This window comes from Giraffa tippelskirchi, chromosome 4, assembly GCF_054371585.1.
Source record: "Giraffa tippelskirchi isolate mGirTip1 chromosome 4, T2T-mGirTip1v1.2.pri, whole genome shotgun sequence".
Classification (NCBI taxonomy): domain Eukaryota; kingdom Metazoa; phylum Chordata; class Mammalia; order Artiodactyla; family Giraffidae; genus Giraffa; species Giraffa tippelskirchi.
In genome coordinates, this window is record NC_137278.1 from 171,960,266 (window position 1) to 171,986,820 (window position 26,555).

At 50.7% G+C, this 26,555-nt stretch overlaps 1 protein-coding gene across 14 annotated transcripts in view; it reads left to right on the forward strand.

Annotated features, from left to right (window-relative positions):
* NCF4 (neutrophil cytosolic factor 4) overlaps nucleotides 1–26,101 on the forward strand; it is a 103,415-nt gene extending 77,314 nt beyond the window's left edge. For 2 of the 14 annotated variants that reach the window (XM_081596335.1, XM_081596340.1), the window contains exons 3-11: nucleotides 13,207–13,291; nucleotides 13,686–13,839; nucleotides 16,081–16,151; nucleotides 19,091–19,215; nucleotides 20,250–20,307; nucleotides 20,990–21,088; nucleotides 23,069–23,199; nucleotides 23,466–23,531; nucleotides 24,696–25,065. In XM_081596335.1, coding sequence (XP_081452461.1) covers nucleotides 13,207–13,291; nucleotides 13,686–13,839; nucleotides 16,081–16,151; nucleotides 19,091–19,215; nucleotides 20,250–20,307; nucleotides 20,990–21,088; nucleotides 23,069–23,199; nucleotides 23,466–23,531; nucleotides 24,696–24,891 — 985 coding nt within the window. In that variant the 3' untranslated portion in view covers nucleotides 24,892–25,065. Of the gene's footprint in view, nucleotides 1–211; nucleotides 329–631; nucleotides 723–833; nucleotides 963–6,850; nucleotides 7,037–13,179; nucleotides 13,292–13,685; nucleotides 13,840–16,080; nucleotides 16,152–19,087; nucleotides 19,216–20,249; nucleotides 20,308–20,989; nucleotides 21,089–23,068; nucleotides 23,295–23,326; nucleotides 23,395–23,465; nucleotides 23,532–24,647; nucleotides 25,066–25,282 lie in introns of those variants that run through there. The other 12 variants (XM_081596333.1, XM_081596331.1, XM_081596334.1 and 9 more) reach the window with 12 other exon arrangements.
* Nucleotides 26,102–26,555: the final 454 nt, after the last annotated feature.

Genomic DNA, 26,555 nt, shown 5'->3' on the forward strand with positions numbered 1-26,555 from the left:
GAGTAGGTGTCTGGGACATAGTAAGTGCTCACTACATTTTGAGAAATGAATAAGGCAATAATCCTATGAAGCAAGTATAATCATCTCCATTTAGAAAAATGAACAAGGAAACTGGTGGTCAGAGAGGTTACATAACCCAGGTGTGTCAGAGCCAGGGCACCTAAGTTCCATACCCAGCTCTTCTGCGTACTGAGACATCACAGAGGAGGGCAGGGCCCTTTTGCCTTCAGGGAGCTTTATGTCTAGTTGGCCTCATCCACACCCTTCTTGTCTTCAAATGCTGCTTCCTGGGGCCTGCCAGGGTGGCTATTTATGGCTCAGGGACGAGGTCAGTGAGGTTCCCCTCATAAATTACAAAGAGAGACACATGTGGGTCAGGACTGGGGAATTCAGTACTTGAGGGATACCCAGGAACCTTGCTCAGTCTAATCTGGGATTTTCCTTTTCTTCCTTAGGAGAGTCATTATTCCAGGTGGTGGGCACTTGCTGACTTCCTGTAAGATGGGCTCCAGGGCCATCTCCCAGTCCTGCCCCAGCCCCTGACCATCATCATGCTCCTGTTTCTGCCACTGGAGCTCTTAGCCCTGATAAACAGCTACTCAGAGGTGGGCTTCTTCATTTTATCTTGCAGACCTGCAGCACTTGAATGAGAAAGGTTTGAAAACTTCTGTGCCTTTTGTGACATTAAGATCTAGTCCTCATTCCAGACTGGCAGCCCTCAGGTATGTTCTGAGAGTATTGAACCTTTCCTGGGAGACATGGTTATAAATGGATATTAGTGCGTGCGTGCATGCTAAGTCGCTTCAGTCATGTCTGACTCTTTGCGACCCTAGGGACTGTAGCCCGCCAAGGCTCCTTTGTCCATGGAATTCTTCAGGCAAGAATACTGGAGTGGGTTGCCATTTCCTCCTCCAGGGGATCTTCCTGACCAGAAGATCGAACCTTCCTCTCCCGAATTGCAGGTAGATTCTTTACCGCTGAGCCTCCGGGGAAGCCTATTGAATGGATATTAGTAAACCTTCATGATGCAGCCATGCCCCTTCTCTGGGTGGCCCCTGGTGTTTTGTTTTGTTTTTTTTAATATATAGCTTCAGTGTCTTCCATTTTCTTTCTTATTTATTTACGGCTGTCCTGGGTCTTCATTGCTGTGCGAAGGCTTTGTCTAGTTGCAGCGAAGAGGGGCTGCTCTTCCTTGTGGTGCTTGGGCTTCTCACTGTGGTGGCTTCTCTTGTTGCAGAGCATGGGCTATAGGGGGTCGGGGCTTCAATAGTTGTGGCTCTAGGATGCAGGCTCAGTAGTTGCCGCTCCCAGGCTTAATTGCCTCACACCATGTGGGATCTTCCCGGACCAGGGATTGAACCTGTGTCCCCTGCATGGGCAGTTGGATTCCTAACCACTGGACCACCAGAAAAGACCCTAGCATTTGTTTTTGAGTCCTTGAGCCTCTTTATTTTTCAGCATTCTCTTTGGCTCTTTACTGTCAGAATGTCACTTTACTGTCATTTGCTTCCTACTGACCCTCGCAGTTTTCTTCCTCCTGACCTCTTGGCTTCAAACCTCTGAGCTATTAGGTTTGGGTGTACATTCAAAGTAACCTGGTGGGACGGGAGGGCCTGCAGACTTGCTTCTGTGAATAAAACATGTGAGCCTTACTGCCTGAACTGGGATCTACCAACTCAGACAGTTGAATAACTTGTGTGTGAGTTTTTCGCACAGGCTGTGGAGAGGGGAGGTTATCACAAGTCAGTTCTCAAGATGCAAGAGGTCACTTCAGGCATTTCTTTGTACCTACTCAGAAAGACTCAATACAAATTTGCTGCCTGGAATGTGTAAAGGGTTTGGCTTCTCTTCCTGGCAATTCCTCTGCCTCATTCTTTCACCACAGTAGCAGCAGCAGCAGCAGCAGCAGCAGCAGCAGCAGGACAGGGGCCCACTGCTGACAGAGTGTCTGGCCTCAGATTACACTGTATCAGAGCTCAGGCATAAAATTAGCAGCAGTGTTCTGAATATGAGGAGCCAGAGAAAATAGCCAGATTCAGCAGAATCATGGGCAGAAGAAAGGGAGAGAAGGAGTTGTGGAGGGGAAGAGCTGGCCCGCTGCAGGCCCCCAGCCCTTCCCTGGACAACCCTGGATCGCTTCCCCCCGGGGAAGAGGAGGCTGCCCAGTGGCTGAGTCAGGTCCCCAGGAGGCTTTTTGGGGTGGAGGGGGCTGGGGATGGGAAAGGAAGATCTTGAAAAACCCGGGAAGGTGAAATTGAAGGCTTATCCTACCCTACACACAAACATATACACACTCAAACACACACACAAAACACAACACACAACACACACACACATACACACTGAAAACTTGGCACAAGATTTAGATACTCCCATATCTAGGCACTTTTCATGCATTTTTTCTCATTAAGTTTTACTATAACACTATTTGGTAAGCCTGTTTCACAGATAAAAGGATGAAAAAGGACATATTAGCTTGCCCAAGTTCATGTGCTATGGATATATTCATGTTTATGCTCAGTTTGTGCCCACTCAGGTTCCAGCATTTCAATATAGCCTCTCTGCAGCCACTGTGGAGAAGAGGATGGAGGTTCCTTAAATGACTAAAAATGGAGTTACCACATGATCCACTCCTGGGTATATATCCGGAAAAGATGAAAACTCTAACTCGAAAAGATACAATCACCCCAATGTTCATAGCAACAGTATTTACAACAGCCAGACATGAAAGCAACCTAAATGTCCATTGACAAGTGAATGGATAAAGATGTGAGATACACACACACACACAATGGAATATTGCATGCATGCTCAGTTATATGTGACTCTTTGCAACCCTATGGACTGTAGTCCCCCAGGCTCCTCAGTCCATGAGATTCTCCAAGCAAGAATACTGGAGTGGGTTGCCATTTCCTCCTCCAGAGGATCTTCCTGACCCAGAGATCAAACCTATGTCTTCTGCATCTCCTTCATTGGCAGGCGGATTCTTTACCACTGAGCCACCTGGGGGAACACAATGGAATATTATTGCTCAGTGATAAAAATAATGAAATAATGCCATTTTCAGCAACATGGATGGACCTAGAGATTATTATACTAACTGAAGTAAGTTAGACAGAGAAAGACAAATACCACATGATATGGCTTATGTGTGGAATCTAAAATAATGATACAATGACCTTATTTACAAAACAGAAACAGACTCACAGACTCAGAAAATGAATTTATGGTTACCAAAGGAGGAACGGGGTATAAATTAGGAGATTGGGATTAACAGATACGCGTGTGTGCCAAGTCACTTCAGTCATGTCTGACTCTTTGAGAGCCTGTGGACTGTATGCTGCCAGACTCCTCTGTCTGTGGGATTCTCCAGGCAAGAATACTAGAGTGTGTTTCCTTGCTCTCCTCCAGGGGATCTTCCTGACTCAGGGATCAAACCCAAGTGTCTTATGTCTCCTGTATTGGCAGGTGGGTTCTTTACCACTAGTACCACCTGGGAATCCCAACAGGTACACACTACTGTATATAAATCAGATCAAGAACAAGGACCTACTGTATAACACAGGAAACTGCATTCAATACCTTGTAATAATCTATAGTGGAAAAAGCCTGAAAAAGAATACATATATATGGATATTTACATATATGTGTAATATATCTGGATCACTTTCTATACCAGAAACTAGTACAATATTGTAAATAAATTATGCTTCAATAATAAATAAATATAGCCTCTCAAACTTACAATGTCACTATTGTACACATTGCATGTTCTTAATATATACAATATAAATACCCTCACATTTGTCTACACAGACTCATATATGTTTATAAACATGTTTATATATATGTTTTCAACTAAGCGCATATGGTGATACAATCGCATGCCAGTGCTAGATCATACTTTCTTGCTAAAATCGTTGTCACTTCTGTTTTTCCTGACCAGCTGCAAGCCAGCGTCCTTCTGGTCCCCAGCCACAGCTAGGTGCTTGCACCTCTTGGAACTCACAGACACCTGCCACACGTAACCCTGTCCTGTTACTGCTCATTTAGTATCATCCTCCAGATGGGGAACCCTGAGTCACTATGACTGGGACAGAGTCATCATTTGTATTATTTCTAGTTCTTTGGGTGTGAATTCTTCACTACGCTGAGTGTATAAGCTATTTTTCATAGTGGAGAAGTTCTTTCCACAATTTGCAATTTTGGTCTATGAGTCTATAGGGAAGTTTTGTTATTGCCTTGCAAGCTCATGGCATCCGAAGTATTTTGATGTTAATACTTCATCTTGGGATGTCTATACTGTGTGGGTAGTTTAGATCTGGGTCTGACACCAGTGCATATTTTAGGCTTGAGGTTCTGATCTTGTATATGTGTCTCTCATTCTGCCCATGTCCTGGGAGAGCATCTCAATTCCTGCAGTGACCCCAGGTTGATAGCAGAGATGTTCTATTCCTTTAATCATTTCTGACACTCAGCTTCAAACTGGGAGTGCAGATTTGATTTCCTGCCAGCAGAGCAGGACTTAGAGCCTGAACCTAGTCTCAGACTGGTGGCTAGTCGCTGATGTCTCAGACAGTCAAGAATCTGCCTGCAATGCAGGAGAACTGGGTTTGATGCCTGGGTTGGGAAAAACTCCTGGAGAAGGGAATGGCAACCCACTCCAGTATTTTTGCTTGGAGAATTTCATGGCCAGAGGAGCCTGACAGGATACAGTCCATGGGGTCACAAAGAGTCAGACACGACTGAGTGACTAACACTTTCACACTTTCAGTCCCCGATTAGGCATTAAGATCTTAGCCCTACGAGCTTGGTTTTCCCACCCTTGGTTTTCACACTGGATGTGGGGTGCCACTCACTGCTATAGGTTCCCTTCTCTTAGAATCTGAAGATTACACTTTCTTGCTTTTGAGCTGGACTCTATATGTTTAAAATACTTAAAAATATATTATCTCGCAGCTTGTATATGCCTGGAGTAGGATGGGAAATTTTGACTTGTGTTCACCTTGCCATGTTTATTTCTGTATTCCAAATGCCCTGTTTGATAAATAGCTGATTGGATATATCCCTCCATTTTTCTCCTTTCTTGTCTTCTCTTCTGTCCTCCAACATTGTTCCTGCTTCCCAAGGAGTACATAAAGAATCCTGGTTTCTGAAGAGCCCTTGGCCCTGGCCAGGCTGCAGGAAGGGAGACAGATCCTCACTGGGTCAGGGCTGTAGTGCCAGGCCCAGTAAGTACATCGCCTCCTGGGGATTTGGCCTCCGCCCTGAATTCTACTTGGGGCAGAAGGTCCCTTGGGATGGCTGAGTAGAGTGGGGACAAGGTTCACAGGAAGGGCTTGAGACTGCCAGCTGCCCTTCATTTGTGAGCCAGACAGCCCTTGGTATCCTAAGAATGACTCTTATCCTCAGTCTCTGTGTCTGGGAAACAAAAAAAGAACTACAGTTGGGAGATCCTGCTTCCAGGCTCCACCGGGCTGGCTCTGTCCCCATGGAGCCTCATCCCAGCCCTGGGGGTCCTAACTCAGCTTGGGTTTGGGACAGAGCGGGCCAGAAGGGCCCATTCTGTGATGCCAGAAGGCATGTCTTCTCCATCAACCATATCCTCTTCCTGCTGCTTTCTACTTTGCATCTGTGATGCATGAGTGAATGTGAATGTGAGTGTGTGTGTGACAAGTAGGTGTGGCTCTCTTAGGAGAGCTCCCTTCAGAATTCTATAGCCATACATGTTAGAGGGGCCACAAAATCATGTTCATTCCCTGAATGTTGGGTGAGCACTTGAAACATGCTAGGCACTGCACTCCCTGGGAAGACAGTTTTCAGACATATAAACATACAAACAAATATGGAGTTACAATAGTTCTTAATGCTCTAAAGCAAAAGTACAGGGATCTGGGAGAGAATACCAGAGAGAGGGTGACATATTTAGAGTTCAGATTCCTGTAAGTTCTCCCTGCAGAGGTGACTTCCAAGATGAGCCCTAAAGGAGACAGAGAAGAGCATTCCAGCAGAAACAGCCTGCATGAAGGCTAAGAGGGGAAGACATCTTGGAACATTCTAGAAATGGACTAGAGGCCAGTGTGGGAAGGAAACAGCCCAGGAGAGGGGGCTGGGGAAGCCAGTAGGGTATTCAGAACTTTGGAGGCAGACAGGACTAGAAGTTTGGAGTTTCTTATAAGTGCAGGATGAAGCAGTTAAAGTTTAAGCAGGGAAGGGTATGCTCAGATTTTTACCGTGATGCTCACTCTGGTTGGCAGCCCTGTAGGGGGAAATGGCTGTGTCATGCCCAAGTAGGCTTGGGGATCTAGGCATGAGGGAAGTGCAGCCCAGAACTCCAGAAAAGGGAGAATAGGGAAGGATAAAGCAACCCTCACATTCTAATATGACACAAGTGCCTGTGAGCCCTAACTTTGTTGGGGATACCAGGAAGGCTTCCTGGAGGAGGTGGCATCTGAGCAAAGACTTTGGGAAGGAAGATGAGGTGGACACCCGCACTCCCAGCCTAGGGAATAGGTTGGGTAAAGTGTCAACAGTGAGGGGGTGCAGGTTGGGTGTGATGAGTCAGTGGATGTGAAGTGACTCCCCAAGGATGTAAGCCACCCTGGTGGCTGAGTCAGCACTGGGGCCCAGTGTCTGATGGAGAGCAGGTCTCTGATGCCCAGCCAAGTTCTGGCACCAAGAACTGACATCGAGGAAGTCCCCGATGCTCCCCCAAATCAGTGTACCCTGCACACCCAGTGTCAGAGAGTGTGTACTTCCCCAGTTGTGGTACAGCTGTAAGGTGGGGAAGAGGAAGTATGGGCCACAGGCCAGCCCCAGAGGGCCTGGAGGAGGAGCCTCTTCTAGAGCTGAGAGAAGCTTGGCTAGGGGCCTCCCCAGAGGCAGCTCCTGGGGACTCCTGGGACCACAGACGAGACGCAGGGTAGCTGGAGGGAAGTGAGAGGTGACCTCGGCCTGAGCCCGGTTGTGAGACCCTCCGCCACCCCTCCCCTGGACTGACAGCCATGGCCAGGGCGCAGCAGCTTCGGGCTGAGAGGTGAGTGCAGGGGTGCTGCCTGCTCGGGGCTTCCTCACTGTTCCCGGCAGGACTTGCAGGGCAGAGGCCCACCCTCCTGCAGCCGCTTATCAATGTCAAAAGTTGAGAGGCTGGAGTTGAGTCAGACCCCAAATACTCAGAAATACAGACTCTGAGAACTTTTTTAAGGAAACTCCTAGTCGTGGCTCACTTCCCTCAGGCACGTATGAAGACACTGAGGGTCAGAGAGGGGGAGTGACTTTCCCAGGGTCACGCAGGGGTGGGTGGTGGAGTCTGGACGGGAACTCAGGTGTCTGGGGCCCAGGCTGGGCCTCGCTACTCCACACTGTTCAGTAATGGCTTTTCATCTTCTGTTCGGATGGAGGCACAGAATCTGGCTCTTTTCCAGGGCTTGGCTCAAATGTCAGCTCCTCCGAGAAACCTTCCTTAACAGCCCCCTCTGAACACTTGCCCTGTTTCCTTCTTCCATGTAGTCCTTACTTCTCTGGCATAATAGTCTACACGCACTCATCTGTTTTCTTTGTCACTGGCGCCGCAATTAGAAGGAAGTCCCGTAGGGTATTTATCTCTTTTGATCATTGCTATATCCCAGGTCTGTATAGTCAAAGCTATGGTTTTTCCAGTAGTCATGTACAGACGCAAGAGTTGGACCATAAAAAGTGCTGAGTGCCGAAGAATTGATGCTTTTTCACTGTGGTGCTGAAAAGACTCTTGGGAGTTCCTTGGACAGCAAGGAGATCAAAACAGTCAATCCTAGAGGAAATCAACCCTGAAGATTCACTGGAAGGACTGATGCTGAAGCTGAATCCACTACTTTGGCCATCTGATGCCAAGAGCTGACTGATTGGAAAAGCCTCTGATTCTGGGAAAGATTAAGGGCAGGAGAAGAAAGGAGTGGCAGAGGATGAAATGGTTCGATAGCATTACTGACTCAATGGACATGAACTTGAGCAAACTCTGGGAAACAGTGGAGGACGGGGAAGCCTGGCATGCTGCATTCCATGGGGTCACAAAGAGTTGACACGACTTAGCAACTGAATAGCAAATATCCCAGGATTTGAACAATGCCAGTACTAAGTGCTTAGTAAATGCTGCTGAGTGAGTGAATGAATAATGGATGGATGGATGGATGGATCTTTGAGCTGGAAAATGTTTTTAGATCATTCTGGCCCAATCCTGTCATTGTATGGATGAGAAAACTGAGCCCCAAGGAGAATAAAATATTCATTCAGGGTCACATGGAGTGAGTAGCAAGGCTGGGGCTCTAAGCATAGCCTTGCCAGGGCCTCGCCTCATTTCTCAGGAAACATTCTCTGAGTTTCCTCAGTAGGTCGACCTGTGCTCCAAGCTATGGGGGGATCTGAGCACACAAGGCTTGGCTCCTGCCTTTCTGGATCAGAGTTGCAGATGACATCAGGAAGAGTGTGGTAAAAGCACGGAAATGGCTCAGTGTGTCACCAGGGATGTGTCAGGCTGGTCTGGCCAAAGTGGGCAGCAAAGGGCCCCTTGTAGAGTCTGCGGCTAGAAGTGGGAGCCAGGATGGAATTACTGAATGTCAAATGTCAGAAGGAAGATACGTGCGTGCACACACACACACACGTATGTATGTGTGTGTGTGTGTGTGTGTGTGTTGCAGGAGGGGTATCAAATGCAAACGCTTGGAGGGTGATTCAGGAATGCCCTTCCAGGGATTTTCCTAGCAGTTCAGTGGTTAAGACTCTGCACTTCCACTGCAGGGAGTATGGGTTTGATCTCTGCTCAGGGAGCTAAGATCCCACATGCTGGGCAGTACGGCCAAAAAAATACAAAGAATGGTCTTCAAGAGCCACAGAGAGTGGTGTTGGGGGCTGGGGTGAGGTTCAGGAAGGCAGGAGCCAAGCCCTATGTCCTCAGGTCCCCCCACAGATTCCAGCTCCTCCAGCTCCCAAGTCCTCAGTGGAGACTGGGCCTGGCGTGTAAACCTGAACCTTCAGGAAGTAGCTGCTGTTTGAGGCTGGTGGCACCTTCTGTTTCTCAGGGCACATGGATCAGAGAGATGATGCCCAAAGCCAAACCCTCCCTCCCAGTCCTGGTCCCCTGGAAGATGTGCTTGCCCCTCCATGGAGGAAAGGTGCCCTTCCCCTTCTTTCATGGGGCTATAGAGCTGGGCCTGGGGTCTCTCAGTCTCCCTGCACCTGGATGCCTATTTGAAATTGAGGTCTGGATGCCTGAGGCCGAAGTGGAGGATGTAATGGGAGGGTAGTAGATTTCTAGTAGCAGGACTTTCTAAAGCCTGAGACATCTGAAGGAGGAAAGGACTGCTGTGGGGGCATTGAGTGCACTTCTCACAAGCATGCTTTGAGCGCCTACTGTGTGCAGGAGGCAGGAACCCTGAACTAGCTGCTGCCCCAGGGTCTTTACACCCGTCACCCAGCCCTTCCTGTCCAGGCCTCCCAAATGGACGTTTCATGAACAATATCAATCTATGGGCCCTGAGTGGACTTCAGTTCAGAGGGGTTCTGGCTGAGGTCTCCAGGGGACAACTCTTCTAGGGGGACTTGCTGCCCATTTTTTTGCACCCCTGCTTTTGCCTGCTGCAGCAGCTTCTGGGTTCAGCTCCCTGGCCCCGCTCTGCAGGCAGCCAGGCTGTTCCCATGTGGCCCACAGTGGTTGTTTTTGTTGTTGTTTAGTTGCTAAGTCGTGTCCGACTCTTTGCAACCCCAAGGACTGTAGTCCATCAGGCTCTTCTGTCCATGCGATGTCAGACAAGAATACTGGAGTAGGTTGCCATTTCCTCCTCCAGGGGATCTTCCCAACCCAGGAATTTAACCGACGTCTCCCTTGTCTCCTGCAAGTCTCCTACACTGCATGTGAATTCTTTACCGCTGAGCCACAGTGTCAGCCCACAGTGGACTTGCTGTAAAACAGACACAGGTTTGCATCTCCCTGAGTACCTACTATGTGCTAGTGCTGTTCTGGGCACTGGGGTTACAGCAGTGAGCAGGGTCTCTGCTCTTGTGGGGCTTCGCCAGCTGTGCTTGTTAAAGATGTGACCTCCAAACCCTCCCAGGATATAAATACCTCCATGGGCCCCGTCTTGGAGTGGTGGAGGGGTCAGAGCTCAGAGAGGAGTCTTCCCAAGTTTGCTGACCTTGGCAGTGTCAGAGCGGGAATTCGGGTTTTCATTTTTCACCTGTGCCCTCCCCTCTGTGACACGCAGGTCTCCCAACATAACCCCTTCCTTGCCCCACCACCCCAGGTCGGGGCACAAGCACACTTTGTGAGCAGGCTCTGCCGGTCTCCCTGGCCTCGTCCCTCGTAACTTGCCCCTTCTTGCATAGTTGAGGCCTCTGCACTCACTCTTTCTCTTGCCTGTTGTCCTGGGTCGACTCCTCTTTACCTGGTGCCACTTCTTCTGGGAAGCCCTCCCTGATCACCCTCAGTGTGAGCACACCTTGCCCTCCTTTCAGGTACAGCATCCTTGCTTCTCTCTCTGATAAACGTCACCCCCATCTTAGAAGTGTCGGCTTGCCGAGCTTTCTTGCCTGCTGCACTAGTGATTCTTTGAGGGTAATGGCTGGGCTCCTGCTGTAGCTTGAAACATTGTGGGCTTTTCCTTCACAGCTTCTATGATCACTGAAATTATGTAATTATTTATCCAACTCCTCCAATCAACCATGAAACCCAGGAAGGAAGAGGCCACATCCTAAATTTCTTAGGACAGTGTCTGAGCTACAGTAGCTGCTAACAATATTATTACTGTTGTTATTATTTTAGATGGGAAACTGATGCTGTGAAGGGCTGGGATTTATCTGAGTTGAACACAGCCAGCTGTTGGGAGCTTCAAACCAGGGCCAGTGTAGCAGTGACTGGGAACAAAATTCTGGAGCCAAATCCCAGTTTTTTTACTTTTTTTGGACAAGTTCGTTAACCTCTCTGTGCCTCAGTCTGGAAAAAGGTGACACTGTCTTAGAAGGGCCCCTGGTGCTCCTTGAGCTCAGGACATCGTCAACTGTAGTTACCATGACCTGTTTCCCTGCAAAGGGCCGTTGCTATCTCTCTGGTTCCTTCCTGCCCCACTGGCCTCCTACTGCAGGTGAAATAGTCAGGAAATTCACAGTCTCAGGGGAGAAAGTAGAGGAGGAAGCTTCTCCCAAGGGCGTTAGCACGGGACCCTGTGTGGAAAGTGAGTGGGGAGGCTGCTAGCCTGGAAGTGGTGGGGATTTCCTGTGCCTGCCCACAGCCAGCCTGAGTGACCTCCTGTGCCGGCCTCCAGAGTCCTGAGTTAGATCCCTGCAGTCCGGGTCATGTGGGGCCCAGCAGGGGCTGGGACTGGACCCTGCTGGCTCTGAGGTTCAGGCAGCCCTGCCCCCGACTCTCACCCTGTTTCCCAACTGCCGCAACAGGAACACGATTGCTGATGGCTTCTAATTTCCTCATCTGTCCACAAACGGCTGGACTGGGTGGCCCCTAGCTGCTCCTCCTCCCTCGCCTTGGTGTTCCGTTTCCTCTTCCTTCATGCATCCCTCTCAGTCCCCTCCTCTGCTCACAGATTGCTCTTCCCTGGGGGTTTTAACCACTAGTCACAAGGCAGAAGGTTCTTACCACTCCCATTCACTCTGGGACCCCCTTCAACTCCACTCCCTGCAGGACTCCATAGCCACACACCAGCTTTTGCGGGACCCTGGCCTGGGTGCCCCATGGGCCTCTCAGATTAGCATGTCCCAAAATGAGTCCATCAACCCTGCTCCCCTTCCACCCATCTTGGTCACAATACGGGTAATATGTGGGTGTCACTCTTGACACTGCCCTTCCTTTCAGCTCTATATCCAAACAGTCCCCAAACCCTGCTGGTTGTAACTCTGGAATGACTCATAAATTAGCAGTGTATCTGTTGGACATGCAGAAGGCTGCAGAGAACAGAGGAACTGATAGTGGCTGAAACAAACAGAGGTTTATGCTTTCACATATTGAGAAGTTCAGAGGTAGGCCACAGCTGGTTCTGCTGCTCAGTGACTTCAGGACCAGAGTCCCAGAGATTCCTGTAATCATGCTCATGTTTTTGCCTCATGAATGCAAAGTGGCTGCTGCAAGTCCAGATGTCACATCTGCTTTCCAGGGAGGCAGCTGGGGAAAGAGGAGGAGACTCTACTAGCTTTGTCCATCTCTCTGGATCTTGAAGCAAATCCTCTCCCAGAGGCTCCTACAGCAGATTTCCTCTTAGTCTCATTGGCCAGAACAGGTCACATGGCAGCTCCTAGCTGCAAGTGGGTCTGGGAAACAGCAATCAGGTTATTATTTTTGGTTCAGGCCAACTGTGATCTATCACCTTGGGGCTAGGCTTTGTTACCGTGAAAAGAACTGGAGCTTGATTAGCTAGAAAGAAGCTGAGGGCACAAAAATGGAACAGTGTCTCATGTCTGTCCTCTCTTCTTGTCCCTGCTGTCTGGCTCAGGCCCACCTCATCTCTCAGCTGGACCACTTCAGGGCCTCCCAGTGGTGCCCTGTCCCCCAGTCTCTGCCCTCCTTTTTCTCTCCACGCAGCTGCCCGAGTTGGCCTCATAAAGCCAGAACCCTGTTGTATTTTTGCTCTCTTCTGAAGCTGTCCATGGCTCCCTGTTGCTTATAAAATTCCTTAGCTCTGCGCTGGAGACCCTCCTCAACCTGGCCTCATCTGCCTGTTCAGACTCTGGTCACACCAGACTCCAACCACAATAGACTTGGTCCTCAGAGCCTTAGCACCTGCATTCCCTCTGCCAGGAAGGAGGGCAGGGATTCCCCCTCCCTGGTCCTACCTCGTGGACTCCTATTCATCCTTCTAGATCTGGCTCAAATGTCACCTCCTCTGTGAGGATTTTCCCAACCTGAGTATAATGAGCCATCCTCTCTGGGAAGTGTGTGACCCAGTGCCTAGAACAGGGTCTGATAGGCAGGGGTGCTTGATGCTCTGTTCCCGAATGAATAACGCAGCCCCAAAGCGATTTGCTAGATTCTAGGATGGTTGTTGACATGTGGCTCCGACTCCAGATGCCTGGTCTGTGTCACAGCCTGGCATGTGAGGGGTGTTGAATGGAGAATGCTGGGTATGTGGGTTCACTTGGCACAGGGCCTTGCACCTATCAGCCCCTCAACACTTCAGGATGAAGTGATGATGAACACTTCAGCATTTCTTCTCCTCCCACCTCCCGCAGCGACTTCGACCAGCTTCCTGACGACATTGCCATCTCAGCCAACATTGCTGACACTGAGGAGAAGAGAGGCTTCACCAGCCACTTTGTAAGAGAGATCCCTGCACCCTCACCCTCTGACCTCTGAGCCTCCAATGTTCTCCTCTCCTAAGTTCTATCCTGGTGGTTCTCACCAGGGCAATTCTACCCTCCAGGGGACGCTTTGCAGTAAATATCTGGAGACAGTTTTAATGACCACAACCTGGGGTGGGGCATCTACTGTGTGGCATCCAGGGATTCTGGTTTATGTCATGCAGTGCCCATGACAGGGAAATACCTCGCCCCCAAAGTGATCCTGAGGTCGAGAAATTCTGATCTAACCCTAGGACCTCTGGACCTCCACCATCGTCTACCTCTGGCCTGTGAGGCCTCCCCCTCACCCCGGTCTGCAAAGCCCCAATCCCTGGCTTGCTAGCTCAGCCTGTGGCCTATGTCCTCCTTAGGTTTTTGTCATCGAGGTGAAGACGAAAGGGGGGTCCAAGTACCTCATCTACCGCCGCTACCGCCAGTTCTATGCCTTACAGAGCAAGCTGGAGGAGCGCTTTGGGCGGGAGAGCAAGACCAGCCCCTTCACCTGTATCCTCCCCACGCTCCCAGGTAGGCAGTGACTGGCTGCCCCAGGTCGGAGCCCATGTGCTCTCCTCTCCTCCCAGCTCTGTGTGTGCTGTTTGGTGCTTCTGTTTTAGCATAAACCGTCCTATTTTAGTGAAAACTGTTTATTTAACCCATGACCCCCTCCTGCCAGTCACAGGCTGCCACCTCTAGCTTTCTGGCCTCGGAACCCTTGACCTCTGAGCCCTCGACCTCCTGTGCTCTATGACCTTCACAGCCGCCCCGCGTTAGCCATCCACCACCAGGTTTGAGCGCATCAGCCCCGGCCTCTCCTCCAGGAGACAAGAATCCCTGTGTTCCCCATGTTAAACACAGACTCATCTTCCAGCCCCTCGAGGGGAACTGCCCTGTAACTCCTCAGTCCTCCGTGGGTGCTTCTCCTTCCCTGCTCTGCTGGGACACTGTGGGGGTGCACCCACTGCTGCTTTTGGACGGGCCTCTCACTCCCTGCCTCCTGGCCTTCCACCCCTACCCGATCCTAACACGCACGTTGGAAAGGTGCAAACCTATCAGCTTCTCAAGGCTTCTCAAGGCCAGCCTTCATGAGCCCAGCAGAAGAGAACCCTGCTGGAGTGGGATGTAGGGTTCACAGTGTGGTCTTGGCTATGCCTGCCACACCCCACAGGCTGTATCCAAGCACTCTTCCCCCAGACAGCAAAATACTCCCTGACCTTCCCTTGTTCAAGCTCCAAACCCTGCCTCCAGCTGGGGTTCCTCTCTGCCTCAGCCAGTGCCCGAGGTTCCCAGCCAGTAGCCAGCCCCAGGGAGGAAACTCACCCGTTCCCTCACCCCACCCCTTCCCCATCTCTGGGCGGCAGGGAGGAGGGGTTCCTCCTCCTCTCAGCTGACCTCGCCTCCTGGACAACTTGTCCCTCGTGACCCCTGTAGATTCGCCTTCTCTTTCATCTACTGACTCTCTGCCAAGCTTCACCACGGGCGGGCTTGGTTCTCTTTCATCTTTAAGCAAACATGTATCCTAAGTGACCATTCTGGCCAGAAGCCTCTGTGAGCCCCGAGAGCCCTCAAAGATTTCTCCTTCCTTCCACGATAAATCTTGTCTTGCTGTCTCACCTTCTCATCTTCCATCCTCTGCTCAACCCGCCAGCCGGGTTTCAGCTCTTCCTGCTCTGTGAGTTCCTCTGCGACAGTGGCCCATGACCCATTAACTCTGATCCATGAGTACAACTCAGGCCTCGCCTTCCTCATCCCACTTCTTCCTCTGGGATGCTCTCTCCAAACTTCTGTGGTGCCAGCCTCTCCCAATTCCCTTCCTGTCTCCCTTGGCTCCTCTATCTCCTTACAGGGTCATCTCCTCTGGTGCTCCTGGGAAGGTGGGCACCCATCGTCCTCATTTTTGTCTTCTCACTCCCCTTCCTTCCTCCCCTCCACTGCCCTGCACAGGCAATTTGACCTGCATGCCTATGACTTTAGTTGCCCTTTACTTGCTACTAATCCCCCAGTTTCTCACTACCCCAGGCCTCAGATGCTACCCTCCTGCCACTCCCGGACACCAGTGTGCCTCATGGGCAGTGGCCAGCAGGAGCCAGCCAAATGTCTCACATTTGCCTTCTGGGGGGCTCTCTGAGTGGGTGACTCAAGGCCCCCTGAAGTTCCCAGAGAAGACATTTGTCTTTGATCAGCATCCTCAGTTTCCCTTTCCCCACAAACACTCTGTCTTGCTTTCGAGGAAGGATTCACGCATCTACTCCTCAAATATTTACTGATTTGGCCCTTATTCTACACCATGGCTCTTAACCTGGGTGGCATATTGGAAGTACCTTGAGTTAAAAGATTCCTGATGCCTCTGTTCCACCCCCAGAGATTCTGATTTAATTCTTCTGGGGTGAGTCCTATGCAATGAGATTTTAAACTCCTTGGGTGACAAGAATGCATAGCAGACTTGAGGACCACTGTTCCAGGTGATGAGATTGTATCTGTGAGCAACGCAAAGATCCTATTCTCTTGGAGCTAAGAATCATGTGTGTGTATGTCTGTGTGCGTGTCTAGAAACAGACAATAGATAAACAGTTAAAACAAGAAAAATATCAGCTGATGATAGTACAGCAGAGAACGTACATTGGCTGGTGGCCACCAGCGCACTGTGGGCCGATGAGCAGGGGGAGCGCTGAGCTGGTGGGAAGGGTTCCTGCTCCCAGCGGGCAGCTCCGGGCCCAAAGACAATGCTCTTGGGCCAGATTCTCAGGACAGCTCTTTGCGTTTCCTCAGCCAAAGTCTACGTGGGTGTGAAACAGGAGATCGCCGAGATGCGAATACCTGCCCTCAACGCCTACATGAAGGTAAGGCAGGGCTAGGCCACATGGCCTCTGGGAGGGCACAGGGTGCTGAGCACGGGGAGGGCCCAGGTGCCACCCCTGAGAGTGGCTTTGGGAACGGGGGCTGGCTCTCCTGCCCTGATGGCCCTCGTCTTCCATCCTTAAAGGCCAGGCCTGGGGAGAGAAACAGGACATGTTCTCAGGGTTCTGGGGGGTGGGGCGGGAGCAGTGGAGAAGATTCAGGAAGCCACACCTTGAACTGACTAATGGCTATGCTGAGCCTCCTGGTACAGAGGAGGCTAGGATCCAATGCCTGCCCCAAGGTCCCCACTGTCCCATGGGAATACAGACAGATGAGTCATGAAACCATGAAGAATGGCCTGTATAACAGGGGCATGGCAGGCCAGGGCCCCAGCTTTCTCACATAGCACCTACATATGAACAGGACACAGGCTGGATTTTAGTGGCATCCATGGGCCTTGGACGGATTCCCTTATGTATTCCCCAGCATGTAAACTGTCTGCATCCTCAGGAGATGGGAGCACAGAGGAAGGAGCATCTTACAGACAGACACAAGGCTGGTTAGGAAAGCCTTATACCAATTAAAGCTGTGCAAGAAACAGATAGCATTCCTGGGGTAGTGAGCACCCTGTCACTAGAGGTATACAAGACATGGCTTGATGGCAACCTTAGGAAACTGGAGAAGGCAGCCCTCTTCAGAGCCAAGAGACATCCTCAGAGACAGTGAGATCGCCCCTTCCTTTCCTACTCTTACAGGAAAAGAGCGCTGAGCTAGGAGTCTCTTTGGTCTTTGCTCTGTCATTCCCTGGGTGATTTAGGTTAATTGCTCATCCTTTCTAGGCCTTGGTTTTCTTGCCTATGAAATGAAGTGGTGCCCCCAGCTTTATGGTTTCACAGGAGGGGACTGATGTTGAGAAAAGGACAGAGAAGTGCTTTGTAAACTGTGAATCTGCCTCCAGAATGTGAGACAGCATGACCCCTAATGGAGTGAGGGGGCAGGAGGAGGGCAGAGGGGGAAGGGGAAGGGAGCAGGTGGCTGGCTTGCCCTCCCCAGTGGCTGCAGGAATCCTGGGCTCTGGGTGGAGAACAGGTAGTGTAGGAAGGCACCTGGGCTCCAGCACTGACGACGTCTCTCCTCCAGGGGGCGCTGTGACAGCTGCTCCTTCAGGGTGGCTGGCTCCTCCAGTCTCCTCCAGCAGGGCTGGAAGGAGCCGGAGGGAGGAGGGGTGTGGAGCTGGAGACCTTCACTCTTCACCTGGTCTTGCCAACCAGCAGCCTGGAGGATCTCATCTCTAACTGTCTGTGTCTGAGTGGGTTCCTTGAAGCCAAGAGGTCAATCAGTGCTATGATAACCCCACCCTGGGTTGGAACATTCAGAGACGGGGAGCTCATTACCACTCTCCCTGACCCAGGCTGCTCATCTATTGTTGGACAGCTATTAGAAAAGCCTGGCTTCCTGTGACTTTTACTCACTGGTCTCACCTCTGTCCCCATTAAGAATAGGGTTCATGTGATAACGACAATTGCCTGGAACCAAGTGGAGTACAACTAGAAGGCTCTTGATATACCCATGCATTTGTTGGATAAATGGCTTATTTAATTCTCTCAATAACCTGTGAGTTCAGTACTCTTATCCCTATTTTAGAGTGAGGAAATGGAGGCACAGAGAGGTAGAGTCACTCTCTTGGTGTCACAGAGCATTTAGGTAAGTAGGATGGGGTTTGAACACATATCTCTGTGACTCCAGGATTTTGCTCTTATCCACTGTACTGTGTTGGAATAAAAGTAATAGCAACAATGATAACATTCAGCTTGGATGGGGCCTTTGCTAGATGCTTGTTCTAAGTGTTTTGCACGAATTCACTTATTTAGTCCTTCCACAGTCCTACAAGGGAGGTACTCTCACCCCCATTGTATTAATGAACACACAGAGGCATCCTTGCCCAAGGTCACCTAGATGAGCGGCAGATTCTGTCCCGGGCACAGCCTGGCTCTATCTGTGCCCTTGAGCTCATCTCTGGGCTGCCCTCTCCCATCCTTCCCATAGAACAACCATGCCTTTTCTAGGCTCCGAGTTTTCAGTTCCTCTGGGATGGAGTTCCTGGCCTCTCCCCATCCTGCTGTCCCTACGGGGTTTTCTGTGGGGGCTCTGGGTCCTCTGGAGCTGTAGCACCCAAAGCCAACTGCAGTGCTCTTGGGGACCTGTGCAGTGGACAGCTTGGAGGGATGACCCTGCCAGGTTCTGGGTGCTCTGCGTCTTCACAGCCTGAGGGTCATTGCATCGTGGTGGGTGTTGCAACTAGCATCAGATAATCAATCTCAAGCCTACCACTTCCTAGCTCTGCCCACTGGCCTGGGCACTTTCCCACTCTGATCCTATAATATGACATACAGTATCAGGAAGCATCATTTAGGCGGTAATACCACCAAATGTCGTTAATGTGGTTTATCTGGGAGGTACTTCCCCCACCATTGTCTCATTTTGACCTAAGGGATAAGCTTTGGTGGCAGATGGCTCTGGGTGACCAGCTCTGTCGCTCACTAGGCTGTGTGGCCCTGGGCAGGTCCCTTTACCTCTCTGACCCTCACTCCCAGGTTATTGTGAGAGGGAGCGAGGTCACATTGTGTGGCACTCAGTGCAGCACCTGAATAGTCACCACCACATCACGTCATCTGTCGTGTCTGGAGGCCTTTGGTCTTTTCCAAACGAGCTCTTCTCAAGTTAGGTGGTCCCTCCTGACCTTGAACCTTGGGGTAGATCTTGTGACATGTTTCATTCACCCAGTTGAAATTTCAAAATATATTTTGTTTCTTTATCAGGCAGAGAATGCATTAATGGCCGGGGAATAGTGTGTGTGGGGGGAGTGGGGATGGAGCGACGGGGCTGGGATGCCAAGACTTCTGACCCTCGACCTGTCCTGCCTCCTCTGCAAACGCAGCAGCTCCTCAGCCTGCCTATCTGGGTGCTGATGGACGAGGACGTTCGCATCTTCTTCTACCAGTCGTCCTATGACGCCGAGCAGGTGCCTCAGGCGCTCCGCCGGCTCCGCCCGCGCACCCGGAGAGTGTAAGTGACGGGCCCCCATGCTCCCAATGGCCCTGGGCCTCCTGCTTCTGACTGGGTGGGCTGTCCTGGAGGCCCCTGCTGTGAAAGCACTTTTTCCCCTGAAAGAAGGCAAGGCATAGAAACTGGTTCTCTTGTCTGAGCCCTCCAGGGTGGTTTGGGTTGTTAGGTAAGCTTGGAAAATCAATCATAGGCCTGGACGGACAGAAAGTAGGTGTGTTTTGATGTGTGACACGATGGGCCAGAGGACAGGGGCTGTGACGGGAAGAGCTTGTTGCCATGGCAACCACTGGTGATGGCCCGAGGGCTTTGGGTGCTTGGGGAGAGTGAGGAAGGGAGGAGGAATGGTTCTGTTTGCAAACATTCTTCCCATCATCACCTGGGATGCCTTGTCCCTGGTTAGTTTTAGTTCCATGGGGCTGGCTGTGGCTCCTGGTATATCACACTGGCCTCCAGGGGATGCTGCTGCTTACTCCCTTATTCTAAAGGGCCCACAGCTCCCTCTGGCCCCTTCTAAGCAGCGGGGAAAAAAATCACTGAAAATTCAAGCCAATGAAATAGAGCTGCTGCTGCTAAGAATCCTAGGACAAGACTCCTGAGCCCTGCCTGCCCATCTAGCTCCTCCCTCCATTCCGGCCAGTATCTCCGAGGGTCCTCTCCGAGTCATGCCTGGCCATTTCCCGCAGGCACCCAGGCAGGTGTGGCTTGAATTTCAGCTGTGCCCCACAGCAGCCCTGGGTCCTGGAGTAGAGCTCAGCACTTTCTGAAGCCCATTTCCTCAGCCAGAAGATTAGGGGTTGAATGTAGGGAGTAACGGGAAAAGAGTTGGCAGGCTACGGCCCTAAGCAAATGTTTATCTGAGCCTCTGCTTTCTGGTCCACAGAGAGAGGTGCAGTCCCTCCTACAGGGTGATGAGAGCTAGAGGTAGCATGCTGACACAGAGGAGCAATTGTAGCTGCATCTTTAACTCCTCTGCTGAGGCCCTCCTCTGGGCACAGAAGCAGGAGGGATGACAAGCCCCTCTTCTCTCTCCACAGAAAGAGCGAGTCCCCACAAGCTTCTGGCATTGACCGCATGGCAGCTCCACGAGCGGAGGTACCCTCCCATCTCACCACTGGGCAGCAGCCTGGCTCCACCTCCAGCCCCTGAGCCTGTCCTGCTGGTGCCTGCTGTGTGCCTAGGGTGGGGACTGGGTGCAGGGCAGTGGGGAGGGGAGGGAAGGGCCCACAGCCTCAGCCTCAGACACCTGCGAACTCCCAGCCAGACGAGGGGAGGGCCTGTGATGAGCACACGGAGGCGGAGGGTAATCCAGCCAGCCAGCATTCGTTCAGCAAGCTCAGCCCCGCCTTGGTACCAAAGCTTCAGGGGTGACTTAGACCAGGCCTTGTCCTCAAGGGGTTCACAGCTCCCCAGGGACACACTCTCAAAAATGGGCATTTCAAAACCAATATGGTCAATGCCCTGGGGACTATGGGGGCACAGGAGTCCCCAGTGAGGCCTGGGGAGTGGGGAAGTTACCCAGTCCGGGGAGTTTGAACCCTTCCCTCTCTTGCTCATGCCCACAGGCTTGGAAAGAGCACCTGCTCTGGAGTCAGGGAGACCTGGGTTCTAAACCTGGCTTCTCCCTAACAAATAGAGTGGAGCATCAGAAAGTCACTCATCCTCCCTGAGCCTCAGGTTCCTCATCTGTTAAATGGGACACTGGAGTATGTAAAGCACTGTAGTAGGAACTTGGTGACTGTTCCCTCCCTGCTTCCTTACCATATTCTTCTCCCAGGCCCTGTTTGACTTCACTGGGAACAGCAAACATGAGCTGAATTTCAAAGTTGGAGATGTGATCTTCCTTCTCAGTCGGATCAATAAAGACTGGCTGGAGGTAAGTTTGGAGGTGAGATGGAGATTATGTTGGAGATGAGTTTGGAGGTGAACATGGAGGTGAATCTGAAGGTGAGGAGGAAGTGAGCTTGCAGGTAAGTTGGAGGTGAAGTCGCTTTGATTCTGAGAGGGAGCAGAGAAAGAAGAGGGATCTGAGAAGGTCCCAGGGAAAAGATGCTGTACAAACATGGTCCTGGAGATCTGGGCAGGTAGATCGGGGAAGCCTGAGGAAATATCGTGCATGTGACTGCAGCAGAAGATTCTGGCACCTACACTTGCCTCTGACCCCATCAGTGGTCACATTAGAAAATCAGTTAACCGTCTGAGTTTCATTTCTTGTTCTGTAACAGGGTCTCTCAGCCTGTTCACTCTGACATTTGGGAGCAGGCAGTTCTCTATTGGGGGATGCCCTGTGCACCTTGGGGTGTCTAGTGGTGACCTTGGCGTCCATCTACTAGATGCCAGTTAGCACGCCTCCAGCTGCAACAATAGCACCCCTCCAGCTGCAGCAGTCAAGTGTGTCCCCAGACCTCTGGCCCCAGAAGGCAGAATCACGCTCAGTGGAGATGTGCTGTTTATAATCGGGTAAAGTTACTCACCACGCAGGGAGTGAGTGAAAGTGAGGAGGGAGACTCACTTGAACTCCAGCGTCTGACGTCACATCCTAGCTGTTTTTAACTAGCTTTGTGACTTTGGGAAACTTACTCAACCCTGTGGTTTCCTCTCCCGTAAATGGAGATAACCCTGGCCGTTTCTTGACAGGTTTCTGGGAAGGGTTGAAGGAAACGCAGCTGTTCAGGGCTTGGCCCATATAGGACCTGGGTGTGTGGCATCTTGGCCACGCTTTGTCCCCGCTAGCGGCAAGCATGGTCCTTACAGAGGCTCAGAGCACAACTGGAGATGGAGGGGTTATCACCGAGTGGGAAGTCCTGGCTTCGTGCAGCCTTTTGGATTAAGTCCTCTTATTATGAAAGATTCCCTTTTCTCGGGGCTCCTCAAGCAATGTGTGAAGGAGCTTATGAGACAAGTCCTGAGGCAGGGCCAGCCACCAGGGGTCCGGGGACCATTGAGGGAAGGGGAGGGTCCCTGGCACCCAGGGGTTGGAGAGGAGTATGGACCAACTGTTCATCTCACAACTTGGTTTGATTTTTACCGCAGTCCTGCAGCTCTGTCTTGGGTACTCACGAGCTCTGACACCTGAAGGGTATTGCTGGGTCATTCTCCAGAAACAGGAAATGTTTGTTGACTTCTTGTTTTCTAGAAGGTTCTGTGGGTCAGTATGCTAGCTGACTTCTGGCTTCAGATGGATAGGAGGGTTGGAGAAGGAGCAAGAGTACTACCTCAGCCTCAGTTTATAAGTCTGTAAAAGGGGCTGGAACAGTAAGTCTTCCATCGGGTTATGAAGATGAAGAGAACAGGTGACAAAGCACAGCGAAGGCTAGGTCCTGGCTGGAGTTTAGGAGAGAGGCCTGGCTGAAGGGAGATTTCTGGTTGTTTGGTCTAGAGCAGGTGGTGTCCATGGATGAATGAATGAATGAATGGGCCCCGCCTCTAACCCTCTCCCTCCCCTATCCTGTTTTCCTCCTGGACACCTACCACCATATGACTACCTGTTTACCTGTGCCTTGTCTGGAGCACAGTGGAAGCTCCAGCAGGGAGGGCAGGGATTTCCATCCCTTCTGAGTGCCCAGAGCCTACCATTTAGCTGGCACTCAAGAAGTAGTCAAATGAATGACTGAGTAAGTGAATAAATAAATGAGATGAAAGCAGGTTTCCAGATAAATTCAGGTCTTGACTTGTTCAAAAACGGATGTCTTGGGGTGAACAGCTCGGTGACCTTGCCCACTTTTTCTCTTCCCTCTGCATAAGGGGACCCAGACCTTGTCTGCCTTTCCACATCATTATAAATGGGCAGGACCCCGAGACATGGCCTTGTTGCCTCTCCCAGCACCACAGGGCAGTGTCTTCTTTCTTCCCTCAGGGCACTGTCCGGGGAACCACGGGCATCTTCCCAGTGTCCTTTGTGAAGATCCTCAAGGATTTCCCAGAGGAGGAAGACCCCACCAACTGGCTACGCTGCTACTACTATGAGGACACCATCAGCACCATCAAGTTGGTGGCCCGCTGGGAGGGAGGGCTCTGTCCAGCCTCCTTGTCCCTCCCAAACTCCACCCCACCTCTGGGCTCCAAGACCCAAACCAGATCACGTGTCCCCCGACCAAACACACACACTTGAAAGCCTGCAGTGGCTCCCACCATCCTCCAGATAAGCCATACCCTGTCACAAGACTTCAAGGTCCAGTGTGACCTGGCCAGCCTCATTCCCTTGTCCCCCTCCTGGCCGGCTGCCTCCTTACTCCTGCCCACTCTCCCCTTAGGGACATTGCGGTGGAGGAGGACCTCAGCAGCACCCCGCTCTTCAAGGACTTGCTGGAGCTCATGAGGTGAGGGGCTAGGGTGGGAGGGTCGAGGGGCGTCAGACACCCTGCAGGAGAGGACAAATGGAGGAACACAGCACATTCAAGGGCTGGGCGTTTTGTATCTATTTCACCTTCTTGTTTTATCCACAGCCCAGACCTGCAGGGTGGGTATCAGCTCACCACATTAGAGATGAGTGAGGGGCTGCAGAGAGGTAAAGGGGCTTGCGGTTTGTGGGCCTGGATTTACTGAAGTTTTTCTAAGTCAAAACCTTGGACTTGGACCCTCCTCCATCAGGGAACCACCACCTCCTGAGACCCAGTTATGAACAGTTACTTTACAGAATGGAAATGGCATTGTTATATTCCTGATTGTAAAAGTAACATCTATTCATTATTTTTTAAAAAGAATGTCAGAAGTCATGGAAAAGTATAAAGAAGTGAAATCACCTCATATTTTACTCCTCTGATTATCTGATGTGCATTCAGATTTCTTCAGCTCACACCCCACCCTCACCCCACTCCCCATAATTTTATTATTTAGTTGGTTCTGTGGCTGCACCATAACTAATGCAGCCATCTCCTTTTGTTGGCATTTAAGTTACCTTCCACTTTTTTATTATAAAACTGTACTGTGAATAGTGCTGTGATTTGCCTATTTGATGTCTTGTCTGATTATCTCCTTAGGATGATTTTCTAGAAGTGAGGTTTGGGGATCAAGGTGTTTGCAAGTCAGATAGAGCTTCTGACCCATTTTGTCAGATTTACCTGTGGAAAGTTTGAATGGCTGTTCACCCATCTACCTGCACCCAGATCAGACACTTCCAATCCTTCATGAGGTCTTTGTGGCCTCACAGAGGGCTGTCTCAGGGGCTTTATCCTCCTCTACTCTGTGCTCAATAAAACCCACTTCTCTTCCCCATGAAGTTCGTAAGTCTTCAGTGCATTATAAGACATTTCAAGCTGTTCCACGAATTTATTGTGAAAGTCCCATTTTCCCCTGGAGGTCTCAGTTTCCCCATCTGTACAATGGGAGATTGGACCACTTGAATGATAGAACCAGTGTCCAGCTCTGACCTCTTCCAATTCTTAGATCCCAGCCCTAAATCTCCCTCCATCCCCTATCCCTGCTCCCACACCTAGGCCTAAAGGCTTCTGGACTTTTCCCGAACCCCGATCTCTCTCACCCAGGCGGGAGTTCCAGAGGGAGGACATCGCCCTCAACTACCGGGATGCTGAGGGGGACATGGTTCGGCTGCTGTCAGATGAGGACGTGAGGCTCATGGTGAAGCGGGCCCGAGGTCTCCCCTCCCAGAAGCGTCTCTTCCCCTGGAAGCTGCACATCACCCAGGAGGACAACTACAAGGTCTACAACACGGTCCCCTGAGCCAGTGGTGTCCCTGGGGCAGTGAGGGGACTCCTGGCAAAGAGCCCTCTGAGGGGATTAGGACCAAGAAAGGCTGGGCATGTAGGACAGACTTTCTGGTTCTGAGTTGGACAGACCTGCTGACCTTGGCTTGTACATTTGGTCTCTGAATTAAATAAACCATTTCATCTCAAAGGGGCAGGCTGAGAAAGAGAATGTCTTCGGAGGAAAGAGAGGAGAGGAAGTAAAAACCCATTCATGAGTACCACTGAGGGACCATGTATATACAGAAGAGGGCCCTGGCTTTGAGCCTCTAATCCAGCCACCTGTTCCCTTGCCTTGTCCCCTTGTGTGGGGAAACCCAGTGACACTCTTGTCCCTTCTGGTCACTCACTTTTAAACCCTTTCCTAGGAGTAACCACTTGCCTCATGGAAGTCATCTTTCCCTGGGCGCCCTCTGGGTCAGGCCAACACCAAGCCCTCTGTGTGACCAAGGTCAGGGGCTTCCTCTGCCCTCTTATTGCTGCTGCTCTGCAGAAGGGCAGAGACCCGAGTCGTGGTGTTGTGGTCTTCACTGTAAGTAAGGGGTGAAGGGAGGGTGGACTCTGGCCCCTGTGGGGAGGGAGAAGCAGCAGAAGGGCATGATCTTCCTCTGTGAGCTGAAGCCTTTTCTCTCCTAAGCAGCCAAAATGTCAATAGGTATCACCTCCAGTAGGACTGCAGGAGGAGCTTGGCAGACCCCTCTTCTCAGTGAAACAAACATTTGACTGATTAAAAAGTACTAAAAACCAACCATTGAAAGTTGAGAGGCCCTACTGCTGCAGCACAATGATACCCTAGATAGCACACACTCTTTGAAGAATCATGAGCCTAATAAGAAGAAGTGGGCTCTCCAATGATCCTCCCATACCACTCCCCACCCCTGCTGAAAAAAAAAAATCCCATAATAAGACCTGGGGCCAGAACCCACAGCCTCTGGGAGGTTGTTCTGGAATGCAGAGGCAGTGCTACTATTAGAATGCTGAGGCCCAGGGAGGCCATGGCATAAGGAGCTTGGACCGGGAGCTCTTGTGCTAGATCAAGGCCTAGGGGTAAATGATGAGGTGATTCCGAGAGAGTGGTATCCCTGCCTCTAAGCAGAAGAAAGTCCCCTCTGGAGTGAAGTGTTCCCAGTTAGGCTAACTGGAGCCACTTGAATTAAAATGCAATAAAATCTCCTAGTCAAAGATCACTGAATCTCTGTGAGTGACAATAAGCAGTGAGAATAAATGATAGCTTTAGACTCCCAGGGTTTGCAGATTATTGAACTGCATGGCTAAAGTGTTCAAAGAAATAAAGGACGAAATCATAAAAGTGAATGAAATAAAGTGAATGACCAGGCAGATTTGCAAAAGAAAGATGGTGTATGTATAGGTGTATGTGTGTGTACATCTGTTGAGGCAGAAAAGACAGTGGATGAGTTAAATGGTATCAAAACATTACACACAGGTGATGAGAAAATTAGTGAATTGAAAGATAAAACCAGAGATTACCCAGAATATAACAGAGAGATAAGTAGTTGAAGAGTATAAAGATGGAGTTAAGAGATGTAAACAATAGAATGAGATTTTTTAAAAAATCAGAATCTCAGTATGAGAAAATACAGAGAATGGCAAAGAGGTGATGTTTAAATAGATGGCAGATAT